Genomic DNA, 27,129 nt, shown 5'->3' on the forward strand with positions numbered 1-27,129 from the left:
AGCACTGAGCAGCTGTTATGCATCTGGAAGGGGGACTATGAGTTTTTAGTCCTTGGGTACATTTCACATGCTGACTTTTTTTCCCTGTGCTGGATTTCAGGAAGGTGGACTGTATGTATCCGTACAGCTGACTGAAAATCGGCGTGGATGTAAACATGAGCATCATGGTGGTGTTCAGCCCCCAGCTCTGTGTCTGTGTAGGGAGTCAGTGCTCATGCAGAGCTGGGCTGTGGTGCGCTCGTACTGCTGGAGGAGTGCAAAGGTCTCTCTGACAGTGGTTTTGAAACTCAGTAGCGCACTTGGCAGTGGAAACAGTAGTCAGGTGTATTGGAGTGTGGAGCTAAGAGCCTTCCTGTAAATCAAAGGAGCCTAGGTGTGATTTTTCATGCTGAAAGGGGTCTCTAGCTACCACACATGGTGGCTTTCTCTGGGAGAACTTATCAGTGTGCTGGATGGGTGCGTGCAGTGGGAGCAGGCATGTCGTGCACGGGCTATTTGGCTGCTGTCCTCTGTGAGCACGGGCTGTGCTGAGGATGTGTTTGAAAGAGAGACTGCAGTCCTACAGACCAGGCAGGCTAAGGTTGTATCAAGGCCGTCACTGTGAGACCACCTCAGCGGACGTGTCCCGACTGTTGTGAAACCATGCGTAGCTTTCTTGGAGTGTTCTGCAGCAGAAGGACATGTCCCTGTGCTTTTTACGTCTGGCAGAAGAAAGGTGCTTCAGTTTCCTGAATGGTATTTCTGCAGGTGGTCTGTCCACAGAGCTGCAGCTCTAGCACTTGTTGGGAGTTAGCTTTCACTGACTGACTTGGCTGCCTGTGTGCATGGAGCCTTACTGAGGCAGAAATCACTTCTCAAAATGCATGTTCTGCAAGTCTCAACAAGAATGTTTTCTGTGCACGGCTGGGGCAATTTCTTGCACAGCATTCCCTGTTTGGAGCAAGGAGGCTGCTCCAGCACAGTGCAGAATGCAGCTCCTTCTCGCCTCATCTCCCTGTAGCACTCACTGCTTTCCTAGGTGGAAAGGAAGACAGCACTCCTGTAAACCCAGCCTTCACCTTTCCATTCTGAAGGGCTGTGGGCCCAGCACTGAGTGTGGAACATAAGCTCACATGGTGCGATGTATGCAGGTGCATTATGAGTGGCAGATAATTAATCCCCCAGTGGAACCTGAAATAAACCCACATTCCTGTGTGCTCCTGTGCCTCCTTTTAGCTTGAGAATGTTTAGGTTTCTCTTCAAAGCTATATGGTAGGCATTTGTGTGTGATTGCTGCGTTGGGCCTTCCTTTCTTTGCCTTTATCACTGTTTGGGGTGAACTGATTCTGGAGGAACAAAAGCACTTTAAAGCTCTCTTTGCCCAGAGAAGACCAAATTTTCCTCCATTCAGACACAGTGCAGCGTTGGGAAAACCTCACTGATTGGTTTATAGGGGCATTCTACAGCAAGGCCTGGCTGCAATGAACTCCAGGGGGTTCGGTTTGCGGACAGCAGTTTGTTGCTTTTCTTCAGCAGGTCGACGGCAGCGCCAACAGAGCGACTCGGTGCTGCCTGGCAGGCATCTCTTTCCATCCGTCGGGCGCTTTTCACACAGTTTAAGAGCAGGGGGAGAAAAAACCGCACCGGCACCGCGACCGCCCCCAGGCTGCCCGCCGCCCCCTACGGTACAGCGCCCCGTCTCGCCCCGCAGCGCGGCACGAGGATGTGACGCCGCCGGGGCCGCCTCTCAGTGGGCGCGGCTCCGCCGTTCCGCCCTGAAATACGGCGGTGGCCGCGGGCGGAGTAGCAGCCGTGGAGTTCCGCGGCCATGCTCGTCCCCTCTGCGCCTCGCAGCCTCGCTGCCGCCGCCCCCGCCGGCAAGGCCAAGCTGACGCACCCTGGCAAGGCCATCCTGGCGGGTAAGCGCCCGCAGAGCGGGGTGCAGAGCTGAGGGCGTGCCGGTCGCTCGCGTGGGAGTGGGGAGCAGCCCCGGGAGCTGAGCTGGGGGCGCGGGGGGCACCTCGGATAGCGGTGCTCGAGAGCGTGCGAATCCACGCTTCGGAACGCGCCTTCCTGCTCGTGTCCGTGGGATCGCTGCGGGCGCCGGGGAGGTGCCGTGCTTCCTGCTGCCTGCTCGGAGCGGAGCGGAGCGGAGCCTAGGGGCGGAGGCTCGTTCATCTCCTTTGTGGCTGTTCGTTCGCTCCCCACTCGCAGGACGGCTCTCAGAGCAGAGCTCAGCGCTCGCCTTTGAAACGTGCTCCCTCCGACCTGACCTGACCGGCACGTCCCGAGCTGCTGTGTTGCAACCAGCGTTCTCTCTTCCTCCTCCGGCCGACGCTTTGTTCATCCGCCCGCTACCAGCCCTGTGCCCGGGTGCCGGGAGCGGCCCGGGACCGAGAGAAAGGGCTGTGCCCCCGGGCACTGAGCCTGCGCCTGGAGAAGCCGTCGCGGGGGTGGAGGAAGAGCAGCGTTGGGATGCGAGTCTGCTCCTCGCTTGCAGCAAATCAGAGTAATTGGTGAACGGGCATACATCCAGCAGGCTCTGTGGCACCTAATTATGTTACAAAGCACAGAAATGGGCAAGAGCTGCAGTTAACTCCCTGTGCATAACTCCTGTCTCTGTGGCATGCGGTGAGGCTCCATGCTGTGCTCACTGCTCTGATGTCTGAGGAACTGAAGAAGCTGGGAGGCCGTGGGGCTGTGGTCCTTCTGCATTAGGTACCTTACTGCCTTCCTGAGCCATGTGTGCCCTCTGCCAGAGCCAGCGCTCTGCCACACAGTACTTGAAGCTTGGCAGTGTTGGTCTGGTGTCCTTGGAGGATGCCAGCAAAGCTCTTGCTGCCAAGAATTCTCACTGTCTTCTAAGGCAAGCGAAATGTTAAAAAATAATTTGCAGATGGGCTCTTGTTTGTCCAAGAGGCTGCTGGGTACTTGGGCAGCAGTCACCTTGTTGCCTGCCATCAAACTGCTGAGAGTGCCACAGCCAGGGGTTGAGGGTAGCCTTACATATTGCTGCATGACAGTGCTTTGGCTTGCTTAAGCTTGGTTAAAATCCTGTTAAACAGGCAGGCTCTGTGCTGAGATGGACATTTTCTAGTTATTTGGCTGCAGAGCTGTTTAGGCTGCACTGGAGCTCTTTGTGCTTGGTTTTCTGGTGCTGCACAGCTTGAGGCTGGCTCTCTGGAGCCGTGTGCAGCAGTTGAATGTCTTGCTTGGGAGGCCTTTGATTATGGTGAGAGACTTTACTTGCCTAGAGCTAAATGCTGCTCAGTTTTTAGCTGGTTTTGAGGCCTGGGGTTTGCCTCTTTTCATAGAGAAGCTGTCTGTTGCTACTCTGCTCGGCAACACCTTGGTGCTCTCTATGCTGTTTTCTTGGATGCTGTCCTGTATGGTGCTTGGCTTTGGAAGAGCCAGATGCAGCTCCTGTTACAGGGTTTGCTATGAGCAGTGAGTGCTGATGGGGGCAGCAAGTGCCCAAGGAGAAAGGACAGGCGGTAGAGAGAGGGTTGTGGGCTAGGGCAGGGAGCCTCAGGGTCAGAAGGGGAGCAAAGCAGCAGCAAAAGCTCCTGTTTCCTCTCATTTGATAATCTTCTGATGTGATTTTTCTTAGGAAATTGTATACCTGTGGAAGAGAGCAGTCAAGGGCTGGGTGTGAAACCTGAAGCTCACTCCTTGGAAAACCAGGCTCCTTCCCCAGTGTTCTAAGCCCAGGGTATTGCCCCTCCCAGCAGGGAAGGAGCGATGCTTCTGGGTGCTGTCCACTGCTCCCTAGGCTACAAAACTGTTGTGAGATGCTCAGGATCTGAACCCAAGCATTGGCAATGGGTATTCATTGTTCACCTGCCTGCTGCTCCACAGGGCGCCATCATCTTACAGCTGACGTCAGTTGTCAGAAGGAGCCATCCATTCTCCTGGCAGCCATCAGCAGCCTGCTGACAGCTCTGGGATGTTGTGGTGCCTCTCATTGCTGAGGGCTGCGTGCACAGCATGCCAGTGCAAGGGCCCCCTTCACACCCAGCCAGGGAGCGGTGGCCCTTTTCGTGTACTGCATTTTCAAGGCTGACTCTGTCTACAATTGTTTTGCTGTCACTGTGCCCTTGTGCCCTGTGCTGATGGCTGAGGAGTGTGGACCATCTCCAGGGCCTTGAGCCTCACAGTGCTGTGCCATTCACATGCAGTTTTGGTGACACCAGAATGGAACTGTGACCTTGGGGTGCTCAGGATGGCTGAGCCTTTGCCAAGGTGAGGCTGGATGGTGCTGGGGCTCTAGGCAGGGGAGAGTAGATCCTATCATTACACTTGGAGCCAGGGAGCTTAAAATGCACTATAAAACGTTTTCTTACAATATTAGCTCGTTAAGAAGAAAATGCAAGGTGAATGAGCGAGTTGTGGTAGTTCAGGGAAGGTCTCGGCTCCCCGTCCCTAGGGCTGTCCACAGGGCAAACAGCCCACTATGACACAGGGGAGCCCGGTGTTGGCACTGCTGTTTGCGCCTGTGGGGTGTAGGGCTCCTGTCAGGCATGGGGCTGTTGCTGCAATTAAAGCATTTCCCAATCCACATGATGAAATGCAGCATTCCCAGCTGGCCTTGCACCTATCACATGGGTGCCCTTCCATGCCCCATGCTGTGAGTGGACATGTTCTGATATTCTGACCCATTGCAGGATGCATTTTCCATTCAAGTAGTGCTGTAGGGGTGATCTTCAGGTGACCTGGTTTTGAGGAGGGGGCCGTGCTGTCAGTGCAGCCCCCCTCCACCCCACTGAGCAGCCTGGTGTTGCCTTTCTCCAGACATGGTGCAACAGGGAAGATAAGAAGGTGTTGGTCTATGGGGTATATTGCAGGAGGAGGTGGCAATGCGCTGGGAGGGCTTCCAGATACTGCTGTTATCCCACCCTCAACCCTCTCCCTTGGAGCAAACTGACACCATTGTGTGCCTGGTGCTGATGAAGGAATTGTAGGAGTGTGTTGCACAAGAAGGAGCAGCCTGTGGAACCTGTTTCACCACTAGAGACATTGAAGAGTTCCTCTCCTTGAAGAGCAGGGGAGATTTAGATTAGACCTAAGGAAAAACTTTTTCTCTCAGGGAGTGATCAGGCTCTGGAGTGGCCTGCCCTGGGAGGTGATGGAGTTGCCGTCCCTGGCAGTGTTCAAGAGGCATCTGGATGAGGAGCTACGAGATACGGTTTAGTAGCTTGTGGTAGTAATGGTGATGAGAGAATGGTTGGACTAGATGATCTTGTAGGTCCTTTCCAACCATGTCATTCTATGATTCTATGACTCACTTGCCCCACTGTGTGCGTGGGGTGGTATTGGTGTGGTGAGGATGGATGTGGGCCACCTGGAGGGCTCTGTGGCTGCAGGAGTGGATGAGCCCTGGCTGCGATTCCTGATTTGTAGCACCCTGATGCTGGACTTTGTGGCTTTTGTTTGTTTGTCTGCTTTTCCCAGCTGTAAAGGCTATCTGGGCTCACAGGGGTTGACACAAAAGTCCCCTGGCAAGGAAACAAGCCACATACTCTGGGTGCATGTTTAGTGTGTGGGGCAAAGCTCAAGACACTGATGTGCACCAGGGGCTCCATAGCAGTCCTGCTTCTTATCAGCAGCGCTAGGCATGGACTAGCCCTGCTACTACTGCCTGGTGGGCCATTGAAAATTATGTCTGCCCAAGAAAGGATCTTGGGAAAGCTGAAGGCAAGAAGAGCTCTTTGTCTGTAAATGAGGTGCTTGTGTGTCTGTATGGGAAATTGCCCTTAGAATGGGGAGGCTGAGATTGCTTTCCAGGTGCCCACTTATTATCAGAGTTGTGCAGGCATCTGCTGCTTCTGCTGATGTTTGAGTAGGAGCATGGAGCAGAGCAGCACACTGTAGGCAGGGGTGGCAGAGAGCTACCGCCACCTCCTGTTCCTTAGCTCCCAGAAGGGCACTGGCTGCTGCCTGTGGCTTTGCAGGGGCAGCACTCACCTTCCATAGAGGTGCAGCCCCATGGCTGTCATTCCGCCTTCAGCATCCACCCTGGAAAATGTGGTTGCATGTTCCCAGGGCGACCCGAGGAGCTACTGGGGCTGTCCCCAAAATCCCTTGGGGTAATTGCACTTGTGCTGTCCGCGATCCCTTTTCTCCTTCTTGCTGAGTCCTGTAACTGTGACCCAGCAGAGCACAGTTATAGTTATCCTGGGGAATTAACACTGAATGGCTGTCAGGTACCCATCTTTCCCTCTGCAGCAGCATTGTCTATGCTGGCTGTGTAGCAGGGTCCATGTGGGGGGAGGACATGAAACCCTGGCATGGCCCTGGAGGACGTCCTTGTACTTCCTCCATCTCATTGGCTCATGTGTGGGCCCCTTGCCCTTTCACCTCTAGTGCACTTGCTGCTGGCTACTCATGCTTACTCAGCAGTGTTGCGAGCACCAAAGCTCTGCTGGGTAAAGTCCGAGTAAACAGACTGCAAGGTTGCTGCACCCCTGCAAAGGTGGCGCTTGAGAAGGAGCTGGAACTGGGCTGGCCTCGGGGGATGGGGTGATTGATTTGCATAGAATGTGGCTTCTGCTGGAATTGAGTGGCACCAGGAAGGGAAGCTGAGGCAGCAGTGCAGGACCTGTGTTTTGCCTTGCTCTGCATCTGCAGGCTCATGGCACAGCTCTGTGAGGGAAACAAGTTGTGCCAGATGTCCATGAGGGGTGACACCCCCAAGATGCTGCTGATCTACACCCTTGGAATTGCATTCTGCTTTGACTCTCCCATCCTAGTAGCTAGCATGCACCTAGTGCCCTGTATCTCCTGAGGCTGGTGCTGCTGATAGCTGAGTACTGCCATGGCCTTGGCTGTGCTGTATGTCGGGGCTGTCCTAACACTGTAATCAGTGCGTGGCAGCTCCCTTGTGTGGAGCAGCCAAAGGGGGTGATTGCAATTGTGCTTCCATACCTGCACGATGCCTCTGTGAGTGGGCTCCTACCGGGTGTGGCTTGGCAGTAGGTTCAGGTGGCTCTGCCAGGTTTGAAAATGGCTGCTCGCCTCTGAATCTCTGAAGGGAGCAGCACCTTTGAGTAGGGGCACTATAGTGCTGACTGGATTTGCTCTGCCTATTCCCCACCTCTTTGCCTGATGCCTTTGCATTAACACTGGTCACAGGGCCCTGGTGAGGAGGAGGATGCCACATTCTGGCCTGGCCCACGTGCTGTGAGGCATTGGGTTGAACAATATGAAGCTGCACCTGTGGGGTCTGTAGTACCCATGATGTCTGGGCTCAGTACAGCACTACTGCAGCTCCAATTCCACCTCCTCTTTTCTAGGTGGCCTCGCTGGAGGCATTGAGATCTGCATTACTTTCCCCACTGAGTATGTGAAGACACAGCTGCAGCTGGATGAGAAGGCCAACCCGCCCCGCTACAAGGGCATTGGTGAGACCAAGTGGCTTGGGGTCTTCCTGGGGGGGCTAGGGGTGTCCCTTGGTGTGTGCTAGGTGACAGTGACACCTCTGTTTTCTGCCCCAGGGGACTGTGTGAAGCAGACCGTCCGTGATCATGGTGTCCGGGGGCTGTACCGTGGTCTCAGCTCATTGGTGTATGGCTCTATCCCCAAGGCCGCCGTCAGGTGAGTATGTTGTGGGGGTCCCTGGACTGTGCTCCCCTGGCAATGACCTTGGTCTCAGCATCCCCAGTAGCTTCTGGTCTGTTGTTGGGCACACCAGGACTGTCACCGTGGCCTCTCCACAGGTTTGGCATGTTCGAGTTCCTCAGCAACCAGATGAGGGATGAGCAGGGCCGGCTGGACAGCACGCGGGGCCTTGTCTGTGGGCTGGGTGCTGGTGTGGCTGAAGCTGTGATGGTGGTGTGCCCCATGGAGACCATCAAGGTGGGAGGTGGACAGGGGCCCCCTGCTTGTGGCATCTCCCCCAGAGGAGCCCTAGGCCGCATCACTCTATTTGGATCCAACTCATCATCTCCTCACAGGTGAAGTTCATCCATGACCAGTGCTCCTCCAAGCCGAAGTACCGTGGCTTCTTCCATGGTGTCAGGGAGATTGTTCGAGAGCAGGGTGAGTCATGGCAGTAGTGGCCAAGGGCTTGGGTCCTGCAGTAGCCCATTGAGGAGGCCAGGTCTGTGCATGGGGCTGGTGCTCTCCTTCAACACCCTCCGTTGCTGTAGGGCTGAAGGGGACCTACCAGGGCCTAACTGCAACTGTCCTCAAGCAAGGATCCAACCAGGCCATCCGGTTTTTCGTCATGACATCCCTCAAGAACTGGTACAAAGGTACCATGCCCCCATGTTCCCACAGTGCTGTGCTGGCCGTGCTGCCAGTCCTTGGGTTGAGTTTCCCCTGTGAACCCCAAAGCTTCCCAGGCCTCTCATGATGGAGTGAGGTTAAGGCCAGGGACAGGGTGCCCCAGCTCCAGGCTTTGTCACCACCTCCAGACCTTTTCTCCTCTTCAGGAGATGATCCCAACAAGGTCATCAACCCCTTCGTCACAGGCGTGTTTGGAGCCCTTGCAGGAGCCGCGAGCGTCTTTGGCAACACGCCCTTGGATGTGGTTAAGACCAGGATGCAGGTGCAGCACTGTGACATGGAGATGCCATGCACTCACTGTTTCTTCATTAGCCAGGGTATCCCATCTCCAGTGCCCAACCCTTCTCTTCCCTTTCTGCAGGGGCTGGAGGCACATAAGTACAAGAGCACCTGGGACTGCGCATACCAGATCATGAAATATGAAGGGCCCCTGGCGTGAGTGCTCCCGTAGACCTCGGGCTGGGTCAGAGGGTGTTATGGGATAATACAGGGGACAAGCAGATACAGAGTGAATGATACAGAGAAGATGAGCATGGGCTCTGCACAAGGATGACATATGAATTTATTTATTTTTTTCTTGTAGCTGAAATAGTCTGGCCAGCAGGACTAGGGAAGTGATTGTCCCACTGTATATGCCACTGATGAGACCGCACCTTGAGTGCTGTATTCTTTTTGGGGCCTCTTGCTGCGTGAAAGACATTGAGGCACTGGAGCACGTCCAAAGAAGGGCACAGAAGATGGTGATGAGTCTGGAGCACAAGTCTTGTGGGGAGTGGCTGAGGGAACTTGAATTGTTCACTCGAGGGGAAGAGGCTGAGGGGTTATCTTACCTCTTGTTGACCTCTTCAGCTACCTGAGAGGAGGTTGTATTGAGGTGGGGAGTTGGTCTCTTTTCCCAGGTAACGATGATATATTGAGAGGTAATGGCTCAAGATGCACTAGGGGAAGTTCAGGCTGGATTTTAGGAAAAACACTGTCCAAAAGAATGCTGAGGCATTGAAAGAGGCTGCCCAGGGAGGTGGTGGAGTCACTGTTCCTGAAGGTGTCCAAGAAACACAGATGTGGAATTGATGGACATGGCTCAGTGGGTATGGTGGTGATGGGTTGGCAGTTAGACTAGATGATCTTAGAGGTCTTTTCCAACCTTAATGTTTTTATGATTCTAAGCAAGGATGAGAGCAGTGAGAACTGAGTGCATGTGGAAGGATTGAGGCACTAATGGTGTATCGTTGTGATCCTCCCTGACCATTCAGCCCTCTTCATCCCCACAGGTTTTACAAGGGCACCGTTCCCCGCCTGGGTCGTGTCTGCCTCGATGTGGCCATTGTCTTTGTCATCTATGATGAAGTGGTCAAGTTCCTCAACAAGGTCTGGAAAACAGACTGAGTGGCTCCGCCAGTGCCGCCGGGCTGCAGCTGGAAATTGATGACCAAGTGTGGAGCTGCCGTCAGCGCGGCCAAGGGTCCAAGTCTACCGTACGTGTCCATGGACCGGGAGCACCGCTCAGTGCCCCTGAACACCTTGTGCCCTTTATTTATTGCAGTGAGCTGAGGAGCAGTAATATTAATCAGTTGTGTGTGAAAATGGCCCAGGGAGCAGGGCAGAGGCTGTTGCCTGCACCCCAGGCTGTGCCCCCAACCAAGGCGCCAATCCTGGGGTGCTGAGCACTGCTGGTTCCTGACATAACCCAGACCCTTAACTTTCCTTACAGTGGGGACAGCATTCGGGTGAACCAGGTTTTCCACCCCCCTCCCCCCTACCCTTTGTAGTTCACAGTTGAGACGTGTGCGAGAGATGGGGTGCAGAGGCACAGCCCCCATCTCAGACTTGGCCCCTTGGCATGTCCCCTCAGTGGGGGCAACCTCCAACACAAAGCCCTTCTTCCACATTCCCATTCTGCCCTCTCATAGCTCTCCAGGGCAGCCCCTAGCTGCCCCTGTGGCTTTCAGACCCAGTACTAACACCCATGCTACTCCTGCCTTTGTGCCAAAACCTCCCTAACGGGGGAGCAGATGCAGAGCTGGAGCTGCCCCCCCCTCCCCCCCCCCCAAATTGTGTTGTAACAGCATTAATACTACTAGTTCATGGGAGGGCAAAGGAAGAGCCTGGGAGCAATTTTCCTTTGGCTTTCTTCTCTGAAGCCAGTGAGTTTTTTTTTTTTTTTTTTTTTTTTTTTTTGTTTTGTTTGTTTTTTTTTTTTTTTAATTCTGTTTTACAGTCTCAATTTGAATAAAATCAGCCTTGCTTTAGTGGGTGCAGTGCATGGGGCGTCGCTGGCCATGGAGGTTGGGAAGTGCTGTCATTATGTGCTGCAGGTTGGGGATACACTATGAGTTGGGACGTGCGTACAGTCAGCTGGGTGCCAGGTCACTAAAGCAGAAGGAAATGTACTTCCCACACCTCGGCAAGGGGATTCTCCACAACTACACCTTTGCACCTTCACCAGAGTGCTCCAGCCACAATAAAGGCAGTTTCCTTCAGAGGAGCAGACCCCACACAGATGACTGGGATAAGTCACAGGCTCAGTCAAATCCTACATCATCTGCCACAGGAAAACCGCTGCAAACTAAAGTACAGAGAAGAATAAAAGCAGACCAATGTGAGATCCCAGGTGTGGTGCAGGAGTAAGGGCTGGCACAGAGTGTAGACGCGTACCACAGCCCTGCAGCAAGGCCAATAGCTGCTGAAAGGCAGACGGGGGAAAAAAGAACCTTTCTGCACCTTCAGTGGAGCTGCAGCCCCAGGTGCCCCTGATTACTTACGGGTCTCGGGTAGCACCTGCGGTGTGCCCAGCAGCAGGTAGAGTTTGAGCATGGTGTGCATGCTCCTTCCCTCCAGCTGTGGGGTCTCTTCTTTGTTAAGGCCTCCTTAATATCTTAAGGCCTCCTTAACCACCTTAATGTTACCTCTCTAATAATGTTTAATTGATTTGATTAGTCATTTGATTTTTGCAAAACACCTTTAATCACTTTGTAAATTCTCCATCATTATAAACAGAACCACCATGTATATTTTCAGCAATCCAAGTTTTATTTTTTATTTTAATTTATTCCGGTCTGGAATTGCCCTATCGCGTTTCTGGAATCCGGCAGTGCGAAGAAACCTTCGTAAACTGCCGCGAAAGCTGGATTACAGGTATTGCCGTTCCTGAATCGGCGCATGCGTAGTGCCGTTCTGAGATCGGAGCATGCGTAGTGCGGCTCCCGAAATCGCGCATGCGTATTGCCGTACTGTAATCGGCGCAAGCGTAGTGCAGCTCCGGAATTCGAGCATGCGTAGTGCAGTTCATGGGAAAAAAAAAAAAAAAAAAAAAAAAGCGCAAGCGCAATGCAACTCCGGAACACGCGCATGCGCATTGACGCTTCTGAATCGGCGCACGCGTAGTGCGGCTCAGGAACTGCACATGCGTACTGCTATTCCAGCATTGGCGTATGCGTAGTACGGGTAAATCCGCGCATGCCTATTGCCGTTCCAGAACTGCATTCTAGAATTCTAGACTTGGCGCATGCGCAGTCCAGCTTCGGAACTCGCGCATGCATATTATCGTACATGAATAGGCGCCTGCGTAGTGCGGCCCTAGAACTCGAGCATGAGTAGTGCCTCAATGGTATTCATTAGTCACAAGGCATTATTTTCGGATCGTCGCTAAGTACAATCTGTCAAAAAGCATTACCATTACAGCAACCTAAACCCAAACAACAAAGAGGCATTACTTTCGGGGCATCCATCTGCGCTTCTATAGCGGCCATATATACCGCAATGCAACTCGCCGGAAGTGACGTTACTGCGCATGACCAAGATGGCGACGTCCTAGAGCGGCGTTATATCCCGCTATGCACCTCGCCAAAAGTGACGCTACTGCGCATGACCAAAATGGCGGCCTCCTATTATGGCGGTATATCCCACAATGCACGTTCCCGGAAATGTCGCTACTGCGCATGACCAAAATGGCGACACCCAATTAAGGCGGGATATCCCACAATGCACCGTGACGAAAGTGGCGCTGCTGCGCATGACCAAAATGGCGACTTCCACATGCCACGGCATATCCCACAATGCACCTTGCCGGAAGTGATGCTACTGCGCATGACGAAAATGGCGACTTTCTCTTTCCACGGTATATCCCACAATGCACCTTGCCGGAAGTGTCGCTACTGCGCATGTCCAAAATGGCGGAGGAAAAGAGCTACTGCGCATGTCCGAAATGGCGGAGGAAAAGCGCTACTGCGCATGTCCAAAATGGCGTCCTCTGATTTTGGCGGGATATCCCACAATGCACCGCGGCAGAAGGGACGCTAATGCGCATGTCCAAAATGGCGGCGGAAAAGCGCTACTGCGCATGTCCAAAATGGCGTCCTCCAATTTTGGCGGGATATTCCAGAATGCACCGCGGCAGAAGGGACGCTACTGCGCATGTCCAAAATGGCGGCGGAAAAGCGCTACTGCGCATGTCCAAAATGGCGTCCTCCGATTTTGGCGGGATATCCCAGAATGCACCGAGGCAGAAGGGGCGCTAATGCGCATGTCCAAAATGGCGGCGGAAAAGCGCTACTGCGCATGTCCAAAATGGCGTCCTCCAATTTTGGCGGGATATCCCAGAATGCACCGCGGCAGAAGGGACGCTACTGCGCATGTCCAAAATGGCGGCGGAAAAGCGCTACTGCGCATGTCCAAAATGGCGGCGGAAAAGCGCTACTGCGCATGTCCAAAATGGCGTCCTCCAATTTTGGCGGGATATCCCACAATGCACCGCGGCAGAAGGGACGCTACTGCGCATGTCCAAAATGGCGGCGGAAAAGCGCTACTGCGCATGTCCAAAATGGCGGCGGAAAGCGCTACTGCGCATGTCCAAAATGGCGTCCTCCGATTTTAGCGGGATATCCCACAATGCACCGCGGCAGAAGTGGCGCTACTGCGCATGTCCAAAATGGCGGCGGAAAAGCGCTACTGCGCATGTCCAAAATGGCGTCCTCCAATTTTGGCGGGATATCCCAGAATGCACCGCGGCAGAAGGGACGCTACTGCGCATGTCCAAAATGGCGGCGGAAAAGCGCTACTGCGCATGTCCAAAATGGCGTCCTCCGATTTTGGCGGGATATCCCACAATGCACCGCGGCGGAAGGGACGCTACTGCGCATGTCCAAAATGGCGGCGGAAAAGCGCTACTGCGCATGTCCAAAATGGCGACCTCCAATTTTGGCGGGATATCCCAGAATGCACGGCGGCAGAAGGGACGCTACTGAGCATGTCGAAAATGGCGGCGGAAAAGCGCTACTGCGCATGTTAAAAATGGCGTCCTTCAATTTTTGGCGGGATATCCTAGAATGCACCGCGGCAGAAGGGACGCTACTGCGCATGTCCAAAATGGCGGCGGAAAAGCGCTACTGCGCATGTCCAAAATGGCGGCGGAAAAGCGCTACTGCGCATGACCAAAATGGCGTCCTCCGATTTTGGCGGGATATCCCACAATGCACCGCGGCGGAAGGGACGCTAATGCGCATGTCCAAAATGGCGGCGGAAAAGCGCTACTGCGCATGACCAAAATGGCGACCTCCTATTTTAGCGGCGTTCTTTTCCGCCTTTGGCGCGCTCCGCGGTTTCTCGTTCGTTCTTCCTCCGCCGAACCCCGCGGGAGCAGACAAGGAGCCTCCATCGGCGGAGCGGTTTGTGCGTGGGATCCGGGCAGCCCGTCAGCCGGACGGAGCCGTCCTACGCGGGGTAGAAGCGCAGCGATCGTCGCTGCCCCCGGCCGGGTGAGCTCCCGGGTCCGGTTGGTTCCGGCTGGGGTAGAAACGCTGCCGGCAGTTCCTGCCCAGGGACCCGTCAGTTGTACGCGGGGAACAACAGTCGGACCGTGGAACAGCGTTTGGACGCAGGGAAAAGTCCGGGAGCGTCGCAGCAGGAGCTGCAGGTTGTTGCCTCATTGCTGTTCTCAGCCATGGCAACAATAACGGTGTGTTCGTGCTGCTGTTCCCATCTATTGCTTATGGCCAGGTACCGTGTATTGCAGTCAGTGCTATCAAAGCGCTTGAAAGAAGGCCTGCAGCTCTGACTCAGTGCAGTGTGAAGCCGGCAGTGTGTGTGACTGAGAGTATGAAATAGATGGTCGTCTATTTTTGGTTTACTTATGATATATAAAATTGCTGCTAATAGCCCCCTATAGCCCCCCATCATCCCATTGCCCCCTATAGCCCCCTATAACCCCCATCTCCCCATTATCCACTATAGCCCCCTATAGCCCCCCATCACCCCATTGCCTCCTATAGCCCCCCATCATGTGTCCAACAGGTGCCAGCAGAGCCCCGAGAGATGCGCGGCTCCTGATGAGAACAGCGAGGAACAGAAACCTGCATTGCCTGGAACGCCTCGGAACTCAACTTTGCTGGCCGGGAATTGCCTGCCCAGCAGATAAGAGCAGCACACACTGACTGTGTTGGATCTGTTCCATACTGAGACCCAAGGTAATGTTCCGGAGCTCATTTCTGCACTTCAGTGCTTAATTCTTATTGCAGTGCCCTTCTTGCTGCCCCCAAATGCAGCCATTGCCTTTTGCCCCAACAAGTGCTGCCATCTCTCTCTGCCCCCCAAGTACAGCCTATGCGTTGCACCCCATAAGTGCCGCCATCACGTTCTGCCCCCCAAGTTCGTTTCTGTTCCCCCATGGCTCCATTCAGTTCTTTATTGCTGCTGTTGCTCCTCCATTGCAGTTTTGCGTTGTGTCCACAAGGCGGCGCTGTTGTAGCTCCCATTGCTGTTAATAGGGCTGCAATGCAAAGGGAGATTCAGACTACTGCTATTAATGTCCTCTATGGTTACTATGGGGTTTAATGGGGTCTATGGGGTTTTATGAGATCATTTGGGGCCTTTATGGGGTCTCTATGGGGTTTAATGGGGCCTTTGGGTGTCCGATGGGGTTTAATGGGGTCTTATGGGATCCCTATGGGGGTTTAATAAGGGCCTATGGGATGTTATGGGGTCCTTATGGGGTTTAATGGGATCTTCTGGGATATTTATGGGCCATGATGTATGTGTGTGTATATGTGTGTGTATATACCCCATAAGACCTCACAGCTGCTGGGGCAAAGCAGTAAGGCATTGGGATTGGTATCCCTAAGCTACAGTCATAAACTCTAACCTCTAGCTTGCGTTACTTGTTTTCCAACAATATCAGACTGACACCTGATTCTTGGAGGCCTGGGGGACTGTTTGTTGCTGAAGAAGTTAAATTATTGCTTTGAGAGAATAGTGTGTTCTGCCTCTCAGAGCTTCAGTAAATAATGGTAAACTATTTAGGTTCTCTTGGGTCCATAGAATTCTTTATCACCAACGAATAATCAAGCCCTCACTACATTCTTGATTAACAAGACGTTTAGTTAATGTGTAGTGGAATTTCTTGTAGCTGCCAAGAGGAATCATGAATTCTCTGCACCTGCTGTCTCTGAGTCAGTGTTTGTTTTGTCACCTTTTCTTTCCCAGGGTTTCAGGAAGGAGTTCAGGTGACTATGGAGAAGATGGTAAGCATAAATTATTGTACTCAGGATAGCATGATGATGTGTAAATGCTTCTAGTACTGTAGCAATGGGAAAGATGTTATTTTCTCCTTAAGAAAAGGGAAAGTTAGAAGATAAACTAGGGAAGCCTCCCGGAAAGGATAGAATGTAGCTTTTGCTGGAAGAGACTGTAAGAAGATAAATCTGAAATTACAGGTTGTGTGTTTTGTTAGCCGAATAGTCTTGCTGGAAAAAAAAACATGTCCATATGTGAGAGTTGTGAACCATTCAGTACAGTCAACAGGTACTTCATAAGGGAAAAAAACAAAACCGTCCTATTGTAGGAATGTAAGCATGAGTGGTAGCAGATATAGATACTTTAATCCAGTTTCAGATCACCTGTGAAAGGTAGCAGTTGCAATCCAGAAATAAGGAAGAAATTGCTTATCCCTTTTTGAGGATCAGGGCTCACCAGATACCCCATAGGAAGTGATCTCTGAGTAGAGATTCTTCCCTCGAGACTGCCAGCCTTTAAATGAGCTTAGGGAGGTGCAGACCCAGGGTCCACCCTTTCTGGTCCCACAGGTGAATTGCTTCTACCTGTACTTGCAGGGTTGGCTATGCCCATTCACCAGGCATTCAGTCACTGGTTCAAGCTGTGACCTGATGGTTTCCATACAAGGAAGGAGAAATAGCTTTGTATCAAAGCTTTTTTTCAACTTTTTTTGTTTTCTGTTTTTTTTTTTCTAATTATTATTTATTTTTTAATTTTTATTTTTTTTTAATTTTTATTTTACTTTTTAGAATGGAATTCTGGGAGGCTGATGGATTATGCCTTACTCAATGATGAAAGTGAGTGAGATGAAATCTTGGTAAAATGAGGGCATCTGCCTTTCTTGGCAGGAAAAGAAAGTTGCTGGGGATTTTGTGTTACAGCATTCAATCCCAAGTGATCTGCAACTATGCAAGACTGGTAGAAATACTGCTGATTTTTCCCCATTAATTAATAAGGGTTGGGCTGATAGTCATGCCTTTAAGGCAAGAGTTCTTCCACATAGCTGCATTCACCACAGTGTTAAGAGACAGACCTTTACTTTCCTGTACGGCTTGTGTGAAATGACAGCCAGAACCAACTGCTTCTTTTAGTTCTCATGTACACCACTGCTGGCAACGCTTCATCTAACACGTGACTACTTCAGTCATTTATGCCAGCCTGTTCAGTAAAAGACCGTACTACTAAAGGGGAATGATAATATAAGGCTTGACCTTCTGTGAAAGGAAGCATGTTTTAAAGGCTTCTCTGCTGGGAGGTGGGATGCAGCTGGTCTGCTGCCTTGAAAGCAGATCACTGCTGCCTTAGCTTACTGTTTTAACTTCTTGCAATTTCCAGAAGTCCTGAAGGAGATCCAAAGTACACTGGAGGGAGGAAGAGGGTAAGGAGGGTAAGTATCTACCAACTTCTGTTTCTAAGGGTGGGGATGACAAGGGAGGGCATTTCTAGTGGCAGTAGGGCAGTGCCCAACAAAAGATGGTAGAGCGAGCTCCTTGTGCTAGAGCCTGTTCATGTGTGTGTCCTATGGACTGTCAAAGGGAAGAAGAGTATGAGAGATGCTGGTTCTCTTTCACATGTTGTCCCAGTACTTTTTTTTTTTTTTTTTTAATGAATAATGTTTTGTCTCTTTCTCTCCGAAAAGCAGGAGAGATCACATTCCCACATCCCAAAGGAACAGGACTCTGACTATTCGCATACAGGTTTCTATTTGTGTCAACCCATACTGATCTAAGGTCAGGCCACATGGGCTTAGTTGGCCGAGGATGGGACTTTGGAGTTTTAATCCTGGCTTGACACTTGTCACTTGGACATATTCAGTATCTCTGCTCCCATTCTGTCTGTACAGTAGAGCTGAACTACCACCATGGGTGGCGGGGCTTTATCTTGTATCCTTAGAATACTGATGTTCAGGTGCCAGGGGCTACAGAAATGTAGACAAAGGACTACTGTTTGCAACGGATGCAGGAAGCTTGGTGGGATTGGTAACTGCTGGTGCGTAAGGATAAGTGACTGACTGACATGCTCTGCTCTGTGCACTTCCTCTGGACACTACTCAATCCTGGTTTTCTGTCGGCAGCTGGGAGAGAATGTCTTCGTACTACATTGCAGTAACAGAACTTGTACTGTGTCATTGCAGGAGCTATGCAGAAAGAAATTTGGCAAGAAGACCAATAGGACATAGATTAAGTAATGGAGAAGGTAGGTGAGGCTAAAGTTATTTCTGGCCAACTGAAGTAGCAAAAGGAAAAGCACAAAAATGATAACATTCAGCTTATATAAATGGTTTGCAATAGTGCAGAACTGTGGTCTGAATGAGAATCTGTTGGCTGTGTGTTGTAGTACCACTGTTCAGCACCTTATGTACCACGTGCATAAATATGCTGGATCAGTTTTAAATGAATAAAGAGCCTTTGAAGGCTCCTTCATGACTCTTAACAGGAAACAAGCATGAATGGCAGCCAGAGCTTGCAGCAATAATCTGTTGAGACTTAGTAAGGACTCTCAAGTAAGTGGATGCCTTCACTAAGCAAAACAGAATGCACAGGATGCTCTTCTTCCCTTCCTCTGTGCTTGAGAAATTGTTTGAATAGTGACAACAGCAACATGAGTCTGTATTAATTATGAAAACCCATGTGCAGAAGATAGAGACAGGGAGAGGGAAAGTTATTATGCAGAACAGTCATTAAGAATAATTTCACATCTATCATAGGAGCTTGTGTGCAAATATACATATTCTTGGAGCTTCTGGGCCTGGTATGAGTTCTTATAAGTGACACAGTGATACACATCAAAGAGGCCAAATACTAGTTTCATTAACTTTAAAATTGTGTTTCCTAAATGGCTTTTGCATTCTTATATCCCACAGCAGACTGACCAGAATTCATCGAGGACTTTCCTGGGACTGGATTGCGTGCCATACTACTACTGATTAGGCAAACTGTCCCTGGGGAGAGCACATCAGTGTTCCCTGCGTCGCAGGCTATTGAGCTGCAATTTGCATGCATATGCATGCCTGCCTTGGCCTGCCTTTTTAGTGCCTCCTTCGACATCTCTTGGAACCTGCCTTGAATTAGGATAGAAGTGGGTTGCCAGGTCTAATGCACCACAAGCCTCTGACTACATCTAACTTTTAAACATTTGCACATTTCTCTTTTCTACTGGACTGGGTTTTAAATTATAAATACTACTGCATTGGTGCAGGATTTTAATGCGCACTGTTACCTCCAACTGGTATAAAATTATTTTTTGTACCATTTTTAAAAATCATTTGGTTGTTTCTGTCTTAACAAACGTTTTATAAATTGATTTAACAAAAAACCAAACACGAAATAATATATGCTAGATTCCTGTGACTGCTGTATGTGGTATCTGAATGAGTAACTTTGATATTTGTTTGCGGTGGTCCTGTTAGCTGGTTTCATGGATTTGAGTAGAATCTATTTTTGTAGCCGCGCAAATCAGAGGAAAACTAATTGAACCTGAATTTTTTTCAACACTATGTTGCTTTTTTGGAAATAAAACTCTGAATTCCATTTTGTGATAATTGGCTGCTGTCATTGGATTTATGGTGGTTGGGGATGGGGGGGGCAGGGTTGGGGTTACTGTTAGAGTAGGGGTAGGGTTGGGATAGAGTTAGGGAAGGGAAGGAAAAGGGAGAGGAGGAGAGAGGGGTTGGGCTGGGGGTTGGTGGTGGAGGAGCAGGGAGCAAAGTGAAGAGAAGGGATGAGAAAAAGAAGAGCAGAGAAATAAGAATAAAGGGAAAGATTAAAAAAAGGTTAGGGTTGGTTGGTTTGTCTGGAGCTTAGGAGCTTGGTGCTTACAGCTTCAGTTCTCTACGATCCTGAGCTGCATCACTTGCTGTCTAGATGCTTTGCTCTCTTAATCGTTCCAAACCATCCATGGCTTCACTGCATGCATCTGTCCAATCGATACGATCAATGTTCATCACCCCAGACACTGCGAGGAAAAAACAAAAAGGACGACAATATCAATGAGATGATTCATTCTTTTTTTCAGTGGGGTGATTCATTCTTTGCAGATATTCACAAGCACTTAGCACAGGTTTTCCGGGTTCGGGGAAGTCTTCCTAGTTTCTCTTAGTTGTATTTTTTCTGTTTTTTTTTTTTTTGTTGTTTGTTTTCCTATTTTTCTTTTCCCTCTGTACTTCTCTGACCGCCTCCGTGCTCGGCCTCCGTCAGCAGGACGGAACGGATCGGGGCGGACCGCGCCGCAGCAACGCGACGAGCCGAACGGACCCTTTGCGCGGTCACTGCTGCCACCGCGTGGCCAAACCGCAAAACTGCAGCCATCTCAAACAGCCGGTGACAAAGCGCATGCGCCAGATCCAGAACGACAGCACGCACGCGCGACTATCCGAAAAAAATGCGCACGCGCAAATCTCATGAAGGCGCATGCGTAAACACAGGAACAGAAATAGGCATGCGCAAAATTCCGGCCATCAAAGCACATGCGCCAATGTCTGAACGACAACACGGAAGTGCGAGTTTTTAGGCTATTTCCGGATCGGCGGCAGGTAGACGCGAATTTCCGGACATCAGCGCGCGAGGAACAGCGCGGGAAGCAGCGGCACAGCCGGCAGGATGCGAACATCGAAGTCACGTGCCAGGAACGGAAATACGAATTCGAGTTTTCGCGCCATCTGCATAAGAACACAACGCATGCGCCAGTATCGGAAAAAACAATGCGCATGCGCGAGTACCAGGGACGCAACACGCACGCGCTAGTTTTCGCGCCAATTCAGGAACAGCACTGCGCATGCGCGATTTCAGGAGACGCACTACGCACGCGCGGATTCAAAAACGCTAATGCGCACGCGCCACTTTTCGCGGTAGTTCCGGAACGCCAATTCGCATGCGCCAACTCCGGATCAGCACTACGCATGCGCTGGTTCCGGAACTAAAATACGCATGCGCCATTTTCCGAACCACAATACTGAATGGCAGTAAAAATACGCCAGTTTTCCATCAGATTCCGCAACCGCATTGCGAACGTGCCAACTGCTGCTCCGTCACAGGAGAAAGCGTTTTGCGCTTCAGGAAAGGGCGAGAAAGCAAGTGGATGAGTATTTCCTTTCAGGAGTTGACGCATGCGTAGTGCGGCTGCGGAACTCCCGCATGCATAATGCTATTGCTAAATTCGCGCGAACACTGACTCTTGCGTTCTTACGTTCCTGAATAGGCGCAAGCGTACTGCGGCTCCGGAACTCCCGCATGCGCAGTGCCCTTCCAGAATTGGAGTTCAAAACTCCAATTCAAAAGGGACAAATTCAAAAGTTCCAATCAAAAATCCAATTCAAAAGTTCAAAAGGGACGCTATTGCGCATGACCAACATGGCGACCTCCTCTTGCCGCGTTATATCCCATAATGCACCTCGCCCGAAGTGACGCTACTGCGCATGATCAAAATGGCGATCTTCTTTTGCCACGTTGTATCCCATAATGCACCTTGTCGGAAGTGACGCTACTGCGCATGACCAAGATGGCGATCTTCTTTTGCCGCGTTATATCCCATAATGCACCTTGCCGGAAGTGGCGCTACTGCGCATGACCAAGATGGCGACCTTCTTTTGCCGCGTTATATCCCATAATGCACCTTGCCGGAAGTGACGCTTCTGCGCATGATCAAAATGGCGACATTCTCTTGCCGCGTTATATCCCACAATGCACCTTGCCGAGGTGACGCTACTGCGCATGACCAAAATGGCGACCTCCTATTTTAGCGGCGTTCTCTCCCGCCTTTGGCGCGCCCCGCGGTTTCTCGTTCGTTCTCCCTCAGCCGATCCCCGCGGGAGCAGACAAGGAGCCTCCATCGGCGGAGCGGTTTGTGCGTGGGATCCGGGCAGCCCGTCAGCCGGACGGAGCCGTCCTACGCGGGGTAGAAGCGCAGCGATCGTCGCTGCCCCCGGCCGGGTGAGCTCCCGGGTCCGGTTGGTTCCGGCTGGGGTAGAAAAGCTGCCGGCAGTTCCTGCCCGGGGAACAACAGTCGGACCGTGGAACAGCGTTTGGACGCAGGGAAAAGTCCGGGAGCGTCGCAGCAGGAGCTGCAGGTTGTTGCCTCGTTGCTGTTCTCAGCCATGGCAACGATAACGGTGTGTTCGTGCTGCTGTTCCCATCTATTGCTTATGGCCAGGTACCGTGTATTGCAGTCAGTGCTATCAAAGCGCTTGAAAGAAGGCCTGCAGCTCTGACTCAGTGCAGTGTGAAGCCGGCAGTGTGTGTGACTGAGTATGAAATAGATGGTCGTCTATTGTTGGTTTACTTATGATATATGAAATCGCTGCTAATGTCCCCCTATAGCCCCCCATCATCCCATTGCCCCCTATAGCCCTCCATTGCTTAGGAGTGTGGGGGTGAGCCATGGAGTGGGGTGAGTGTTCCCTTCCTTGTGGGGTGGGGTGAGTGTTCCCTTCCTTATGGGGTGGGGTGTGTGTTCCCTTCCTTATGGGGTGGGGTGAGTGTTCCCTTCCATATGGGGTGGGGTGAGTGATCCCTTCCTTGTGGGGTGGGGTGAGTGATCCCTTCCTTATGGGGTGAGCCATGGAGTGGGGTGAGTGATCCTTTCCTTATTTTAAGGCTGTGTTTTTCTCTTTTTAGTGGATCCTGACCCCATTTCAGGGCTGGCAGCGGCAGGAGCAGCATCTGTACCTGATTGCTTCCTTGGGAGTGTGAGCTGTTTGTCTCTGGAATGAGGTGATTCCTTTATTTTGGGACTGGGAGCTCTGTTTTTCTCAGGGGGTTGTGACCATATTTAAGGGGTGCCACCTGCAAGGGACACATATCTCCTTGCAGACTGTTTTCTGTGGGGTGAGCCCCGCTCCTCAGGAAGGGGTGAGTGATTCCTGCCTTATTGCAGGGCTGTGATCTGCCCCTGTTGGGGCTCACAGCTGCATTGGAAGGCTGGCAGCCATGAGGGCAGTATCTCTCCTTGGGGACTGCTTCCTTTGGAGTGTGGGGTGAGCTCTGGGCCTTGGATTGGGGTGAGGGGTTCTTTATGTCAGGGCTGTGCTGCCCTCATTTCTGGGGCAGCCTGACCACATTGAAGTGTCAGCAGCTGTAAGGGTGGTGTTTCTCCCTGGAGTTTGCCTCCTGCGGGCTGTGGGTGAGTGTTTGTCTTTGGTTTCTGCTTTGTTTCAGGGCTGTGAGCTCTGCCATTTTTAGGTATCCCGACCACTGCAGTGCCTGCTTGTGCAAAAGGTGCTGCCCTGCACATGTGGGTAGTGCCTTCATTGTTGCATTGTGTCCAACAGGTGCCAGCAGAGCCCTGAGAGATGTGCATCTCCTGATGAGAACAGCGAGGAACAGAAACCTGCATTGCCTGGAACACTGCAGAACCAGCTTTGCTGACCGGTAACTCTCAGCCCAGCAGGTAAGAGCAAGTAAGAGCAGCACACACTGACTGTGTTTTATCTGTTCCCTACTGAGACCCAAGGTAATGTTCCAGAGCTCATTTCTGCACTCTGGGGTGCCCTACGGGCTGTTTGCTCTCGTCCTTCTGCATTCTGTTTGCCTTTGCACTCTGTCATTGCTCATGTATTTCCTGCAGTGTTCTCTTTGCTTTCAGTTTTGCTGTTCTGTTCAGCATTCTGTTGGGTTTGTTTTCTGTTTTGGTGTTCCCTCCTGTGTTCTCTTGGGCCTTCCCTCCCATATCAGAGTCCCTTGCAGCTTTCTTTGGTGCCTTACATCCCATTATATTGTTCACTGCAGCCTTGGAGGCCATGCTCTCCATCTCAGTGTTCCCTGCAGTGTCCTTTTGGGCCTTGCCCTGTGTTTTATTGTTCTGTGCAGTGCCCTTTTGGGCCTTGTCCTCACGTTAATGTTTCTTGCAGTGCCCTTTTGGGCCTTGTCCCCACGTTTATGTTCTTTGCAGTGCCCTTTTGGGCCTTGTGCTCTGTTTTAATGTTCCTTGCAGTGCCCTTTTGGGCTTTGTCTCCTATCTTGATGTTCCCTGCAGTGCCCTTTTGGGTCTTGCCCTCTTTTTCAATGTTCTCTGCAGTGCCCTTTTATACCTTGCTGTTTGTTTTATTGTTCCCTGTGGTGCCCTTTTGGCCTTGCATTCCATCTTGATGTTCCCTGCAATGTTCTCTTGGGCCGTGCCCCCCCGTTTAGTGTTCCTGCAGTGTTCTTTTGGTGTTTCCCTTTGGCCTCTGTTCTTGGTGTTTCATACCACGCTCTCTTTGCCCTGCCTTTCCCTTGTGCTTTCCCTTGGCTGTTCTCTTGTTTTTGCCCTTGTGTTACTGTTGGCTGCTTGCTTTTCTTTTCTTTTTTTGGGGCTTTCTGTGGGCGTTCTGCTTCCATTTGCCTTTGGCTCTCTGGGATTTGTTGGGAGGCAGCGTTCATGTTAATGTTGGCCTGAAGCTGCACCTTAATGGGAGCTCTAGTAATAACTGCATTTGTCTGCAGAGTATGTGTAAGTAGAACCCTTTGTTTTTTTTTAAGTAACCTTAATTCTAATCCTAGTGCAAAATACCACTTGTAAAGTAACTGCACCTCTACCCTTAGCAATAGCATTACTTCTATCCCTAATAGCATGAATTCTATCCTACTGCTCCCTTCCATCACAGTTAGTGTCATGTTCACAGTGTGGCACCTGCACATGTGGGTAGTGCCTTCATTGCCATGTCGTGTCCAACAGGTGCCAGCAGAGCCCTGAGAGATGCGCAGCTCCTGATGAGAACAGCGAGGAACAGAAACCTGCATTGCCTGGAACGCCTCGGAACTCAACTTTGCTGGCCGGGAATTGCCTGCCCAGCAGATAAGAGCAGCACACACTGACTGTGTTGGATCTGTTCCATACTGAGACCCAAGTTAACGTTCCAGAGCTCATTTATGCACTTCAGTGCTTAATTCTTATTGCAGTGCCCTTCTTGCTGCCCCCAAATGCAGCCATTGCCTTTTGCCCCCCAAGTGCTGCCATCTCTTTCTGCCCCCCAAGTCCAGCCTGTGTGTCGTGCCCCATAAGTGCCGCCATCACATTCTGCCCCCCAAGTTCGTTTCTGTTCCCCCATGGCTCCATTCAGTTCTTTATTGCTGCTGTTGCTCCTCCATTGCAGTTTTGCGTTGTGTCCACAAGGCGGCGCTGTTGTAGCTCCCATTGCTGTTAATAGGGCTGCAATGCAAAGGGAGATTCAGACTGCTGCTATTAATGTCCTCTATGGTCACTATGGGGTTTAATGGGGGCTATGGGGTTTTATGGGATCATTTGGGGCCTTTATGGGGTCTCTATGGGGTTTAATGGGGCCTTTGGGTGTCCGATGGGGTTTAATGGGGTCTTATGGGATCCCTATGGGGGTTTAATAAGGGCCTATGGGATGTTATGGGGTCCTTATGGGGTTTAATGGGGTCTTCTGGGATATTTATGGGCCATGATGTGTGTGTGTATATGTGTGTGTATATATGTGTGCATATACCCCATAAGACCTCACTGGCCCCCATTAAACCCCATAGAGACCCAAAAGGACTACATAGAGACCCCATAGGACCCATTTGAACCCCATAGAGACCCCATAGGCCCCATTTGGACCCCATAGGACCCCATAAGACCCTTTTGAACTCCATAGGACCCCATAGACACCCCATAAGACCCCATAGGCCTCCATTAAACCCCATAGAGACCTGTGTGTGTGTGTGTGTCTGTGTGTGTGTGTCTGTGTGTGTGTGTCTGTGTGTATGTGTCGGTGTGTGTGTCGGTGTGTGTGTGTCGGTGTGTGTGTGTCGGTGTGTGTGTGTCGGTGTGTGTGTGTCGGTGTGTGTGTCGGTGTGTGTGTCGGTGTGTGTGTCGGTGTGTGTGTCGGTGTGTGTCTGTATAATGGCCTTATATCCCATAGCTGGATGGCGTTTTGTCCCTATGCTGTTCTTGTTGTGTGTTGGTGCCTTTATTAACCATCCCTTATACCCCATATCCATCCTGTTGTTCCTATTGCAGTGCTGATGCCTTTATTAATCCTCCCTGCTTTCCATCCTCACATGCTGCACGTTGGATTCCTCCACTGAGTCCAGATTGTTGCCGCTCCGCATCCATGTGTGTCAGCTCAGCATCTGTGTGCACAATGAAACACCAGTCACCAATTGGCTGCAGGATCATCCCATTGGCTGCTGGACCCCATTGTGCACCACAGACCCCACTGTGTGCTGTAGGATCATCCCATGGGCTGCAGGACCCCACTGTGTGCTGTAGGATCATCCCATGGGCTGCAGGACCCCATGGCGTGCTGTAGGATCGTCCCATTGTGTGCTGTAGGATCATCCCATTGGCTGCTGGACCCCATTGTTTGCATTCTGCCACCAGGTGACCCGGCGATGTGAAGTTGTTCTCACTGTCTCATGACACCGTGGGAAATAACTTCAAGTTATGACTGGGGGCCTGAGGAAGAAGGCCAGGAGGTCCCAAGGGTCAGGCTGTGATCATTAGAATAGAAGTCTAAGAGGTCTCCCAGGGGCACAGGCGAATCCAAGGCTCTGCAAAACTAAGATCTCAACTAAGTGTGGGCAGCTTGGGGATAAATACCTTAGAAAATGGACTGGATTGGAGACCATCCAGCTTCTGCCTTGGGAGACTTAACACTTCCTAGGTTAAGCTAGCCTTGAATGAACCAAAAGTAATAAAAAGTTCCTCAATCATCTGTTGTTCTGGGCTTTTCTGTTATGGTGTTTTCTAAGACTGCTTCTATTTCTTTTTGCTCTGTACGGAGATACTTGTGCCAGTGGTATGGGAATAAAAGCGACAGGATGGGTTTGGAAATTAAACACCTAAAAAGTTTCAATAAAGATCTACAAAAACGTGAGGATTCTCAGTAAAATATCTTTCATTCTGGAAAAGTCAAGGAAATCATGAAACCATAAGGAAGAAGAAAGAAGTTCTGCAACACACTGTGTGTGTGTATATCTGCGTGTGTGTGTATATCTGCGTGTGTGTGTATATCTGCGTGTGTGTGTATATCTGCGTGTGTGTGTATATCTGCGTGGGAGTATATCTGCGTGGGAGTATATCTGCGTGGGAGTATATCTGCGTGGGAGTATATCTGCGTGGGAGTATATCTGCGTGGGAGTATATCTGCGTGGGAGTATATCTGCGTGGGAGTATCTGTTTCTATACATCTGCGTGGGAGTATCTGTTTCTATACATCTGCGTGGGAGTATCTGTTTCTATACATCTGCGTGGGAGTATCTGTTTCTATACATCTGCGTGGGAGTATCTGTTTCTATACATCTGCGTGGGAGTATCTGTTTCTATACATCTGCGTGGGAGTATCTGTTTCTATACATCTGCGTGGGAGTATCTGTTTCTATACATCTGCGTGGGAGT

At 51.1% G+C, this 27,129-nt stretch overlaps 1 protein-coding gene, 1 long non-coding RNA gene and 1 other non-coding gene across 5 annotated transcripts; all 3 read left to right on the forward strand.

Annotated features, from left to right (window-relative positions):
- Positions 1 to 1,720: 1,720 nt before the first annotated feature.
- On the forward strand, positions 1,721 to 11,274 carry SLC25A1 (solute carrier family 25 member 1). Its single transcript, XM_072351224.1, has 9 exons — positions 1,721 to 1,898; positions 7,272 to 7,379; positions 7,473 to 7,572; positions 7,695 to 7,833; positions 7,932 to 8,016; positions 8,127 to 8,231; positions 8,412 to 8,527; positions 8,627 to 8,700; positions 9,537 to 11,274. Exons 1-9 carry the CDS (start codon positions 1,808 to 1,810, stop codon positions 9,649 to 9,651), a joined length of 933 nt encoding a protein of 310 aa, XP_072207325.1. The 5' UTR covers positions 1,721 to 1,807; the 3' UTR covers positions 9,652 to 11,274.
- Positions 8,738 to 8,841, forward strand: LOC140259853 (U6 spliceosomal RNA). The gene has a single exon (XR_011905464.1). It is a non-coding gene; the product is annotated as a U6 spliceosomal RNA (small nuclear RNA).
- A 2,544-nt stretch (positions 11,275 to 13,818) lies between the features above and the next one.
- LOC140259735 (uncharacterized) lies at positions 13,819 to 26,545 on the forward strand. Of its 3 annotated transcripts, none has more exons than XR_011905434.1 (5): positions 13,819 to 14,259; positions 14,554 to 14,726; positions 22,422 to 22,517; positions 23,075 to 23,193; positions 24,460 to 26,545. It is a non-coding gene; the product is annotated as an uncharacterized lncRNA (long non-coding RNA). The 3 variants fall into 3 exon arrangements; XR_011905435.1 differs by having other exon boundaries at positions 13,819 to 14,218; XR_011905436.1 differs by having other exon boundaries at positions 13,819 to 14,176.
- The last annotated feature ends 584 nt before the right edge of the window (positions 26,546 to 27,129 follow it).

Source organism: Excalfactoria chinensis, chromosome 16 (assembly GCF_039878825.1).
Source record: "Excalfactoria chinensis isolate bCotChi1 chromosome 16, bCotChi1.hap2, whole genome shotgun sequence".
In the NCBI taxonomy this organism is placed as follows: domain Eukaryota; kingdom Metazoa; phylum Chordata; class Aves; order Galliformes; family Phasianidae; genus Excalfactoria; species Excalfactoria chinensis.

Coding starts and splice junctions, on each gene's coding strand:
- SLC25A1 (XM_072351224.1), top strand. CDS start 1,808: ATGCTCGTCCCCTCTGCGCCTCGCAGCCTCGCTGCCGCCGCCCCCGCC. Junction 8,528..8,626: donor TGGTTAAGACCAGGATGCAG/GTGCAGCACTGT, acceptor CCCTTTCTGCAG/GGGCTGGAGGCACATAAGTA. Junction 8,701..9,536: donor AAATATGAAGGGCCCCTGGC/GTGAGTGCTCCC, acceptor TCATCCCCACAG/GTTTTACAAGGGCACCGTTC.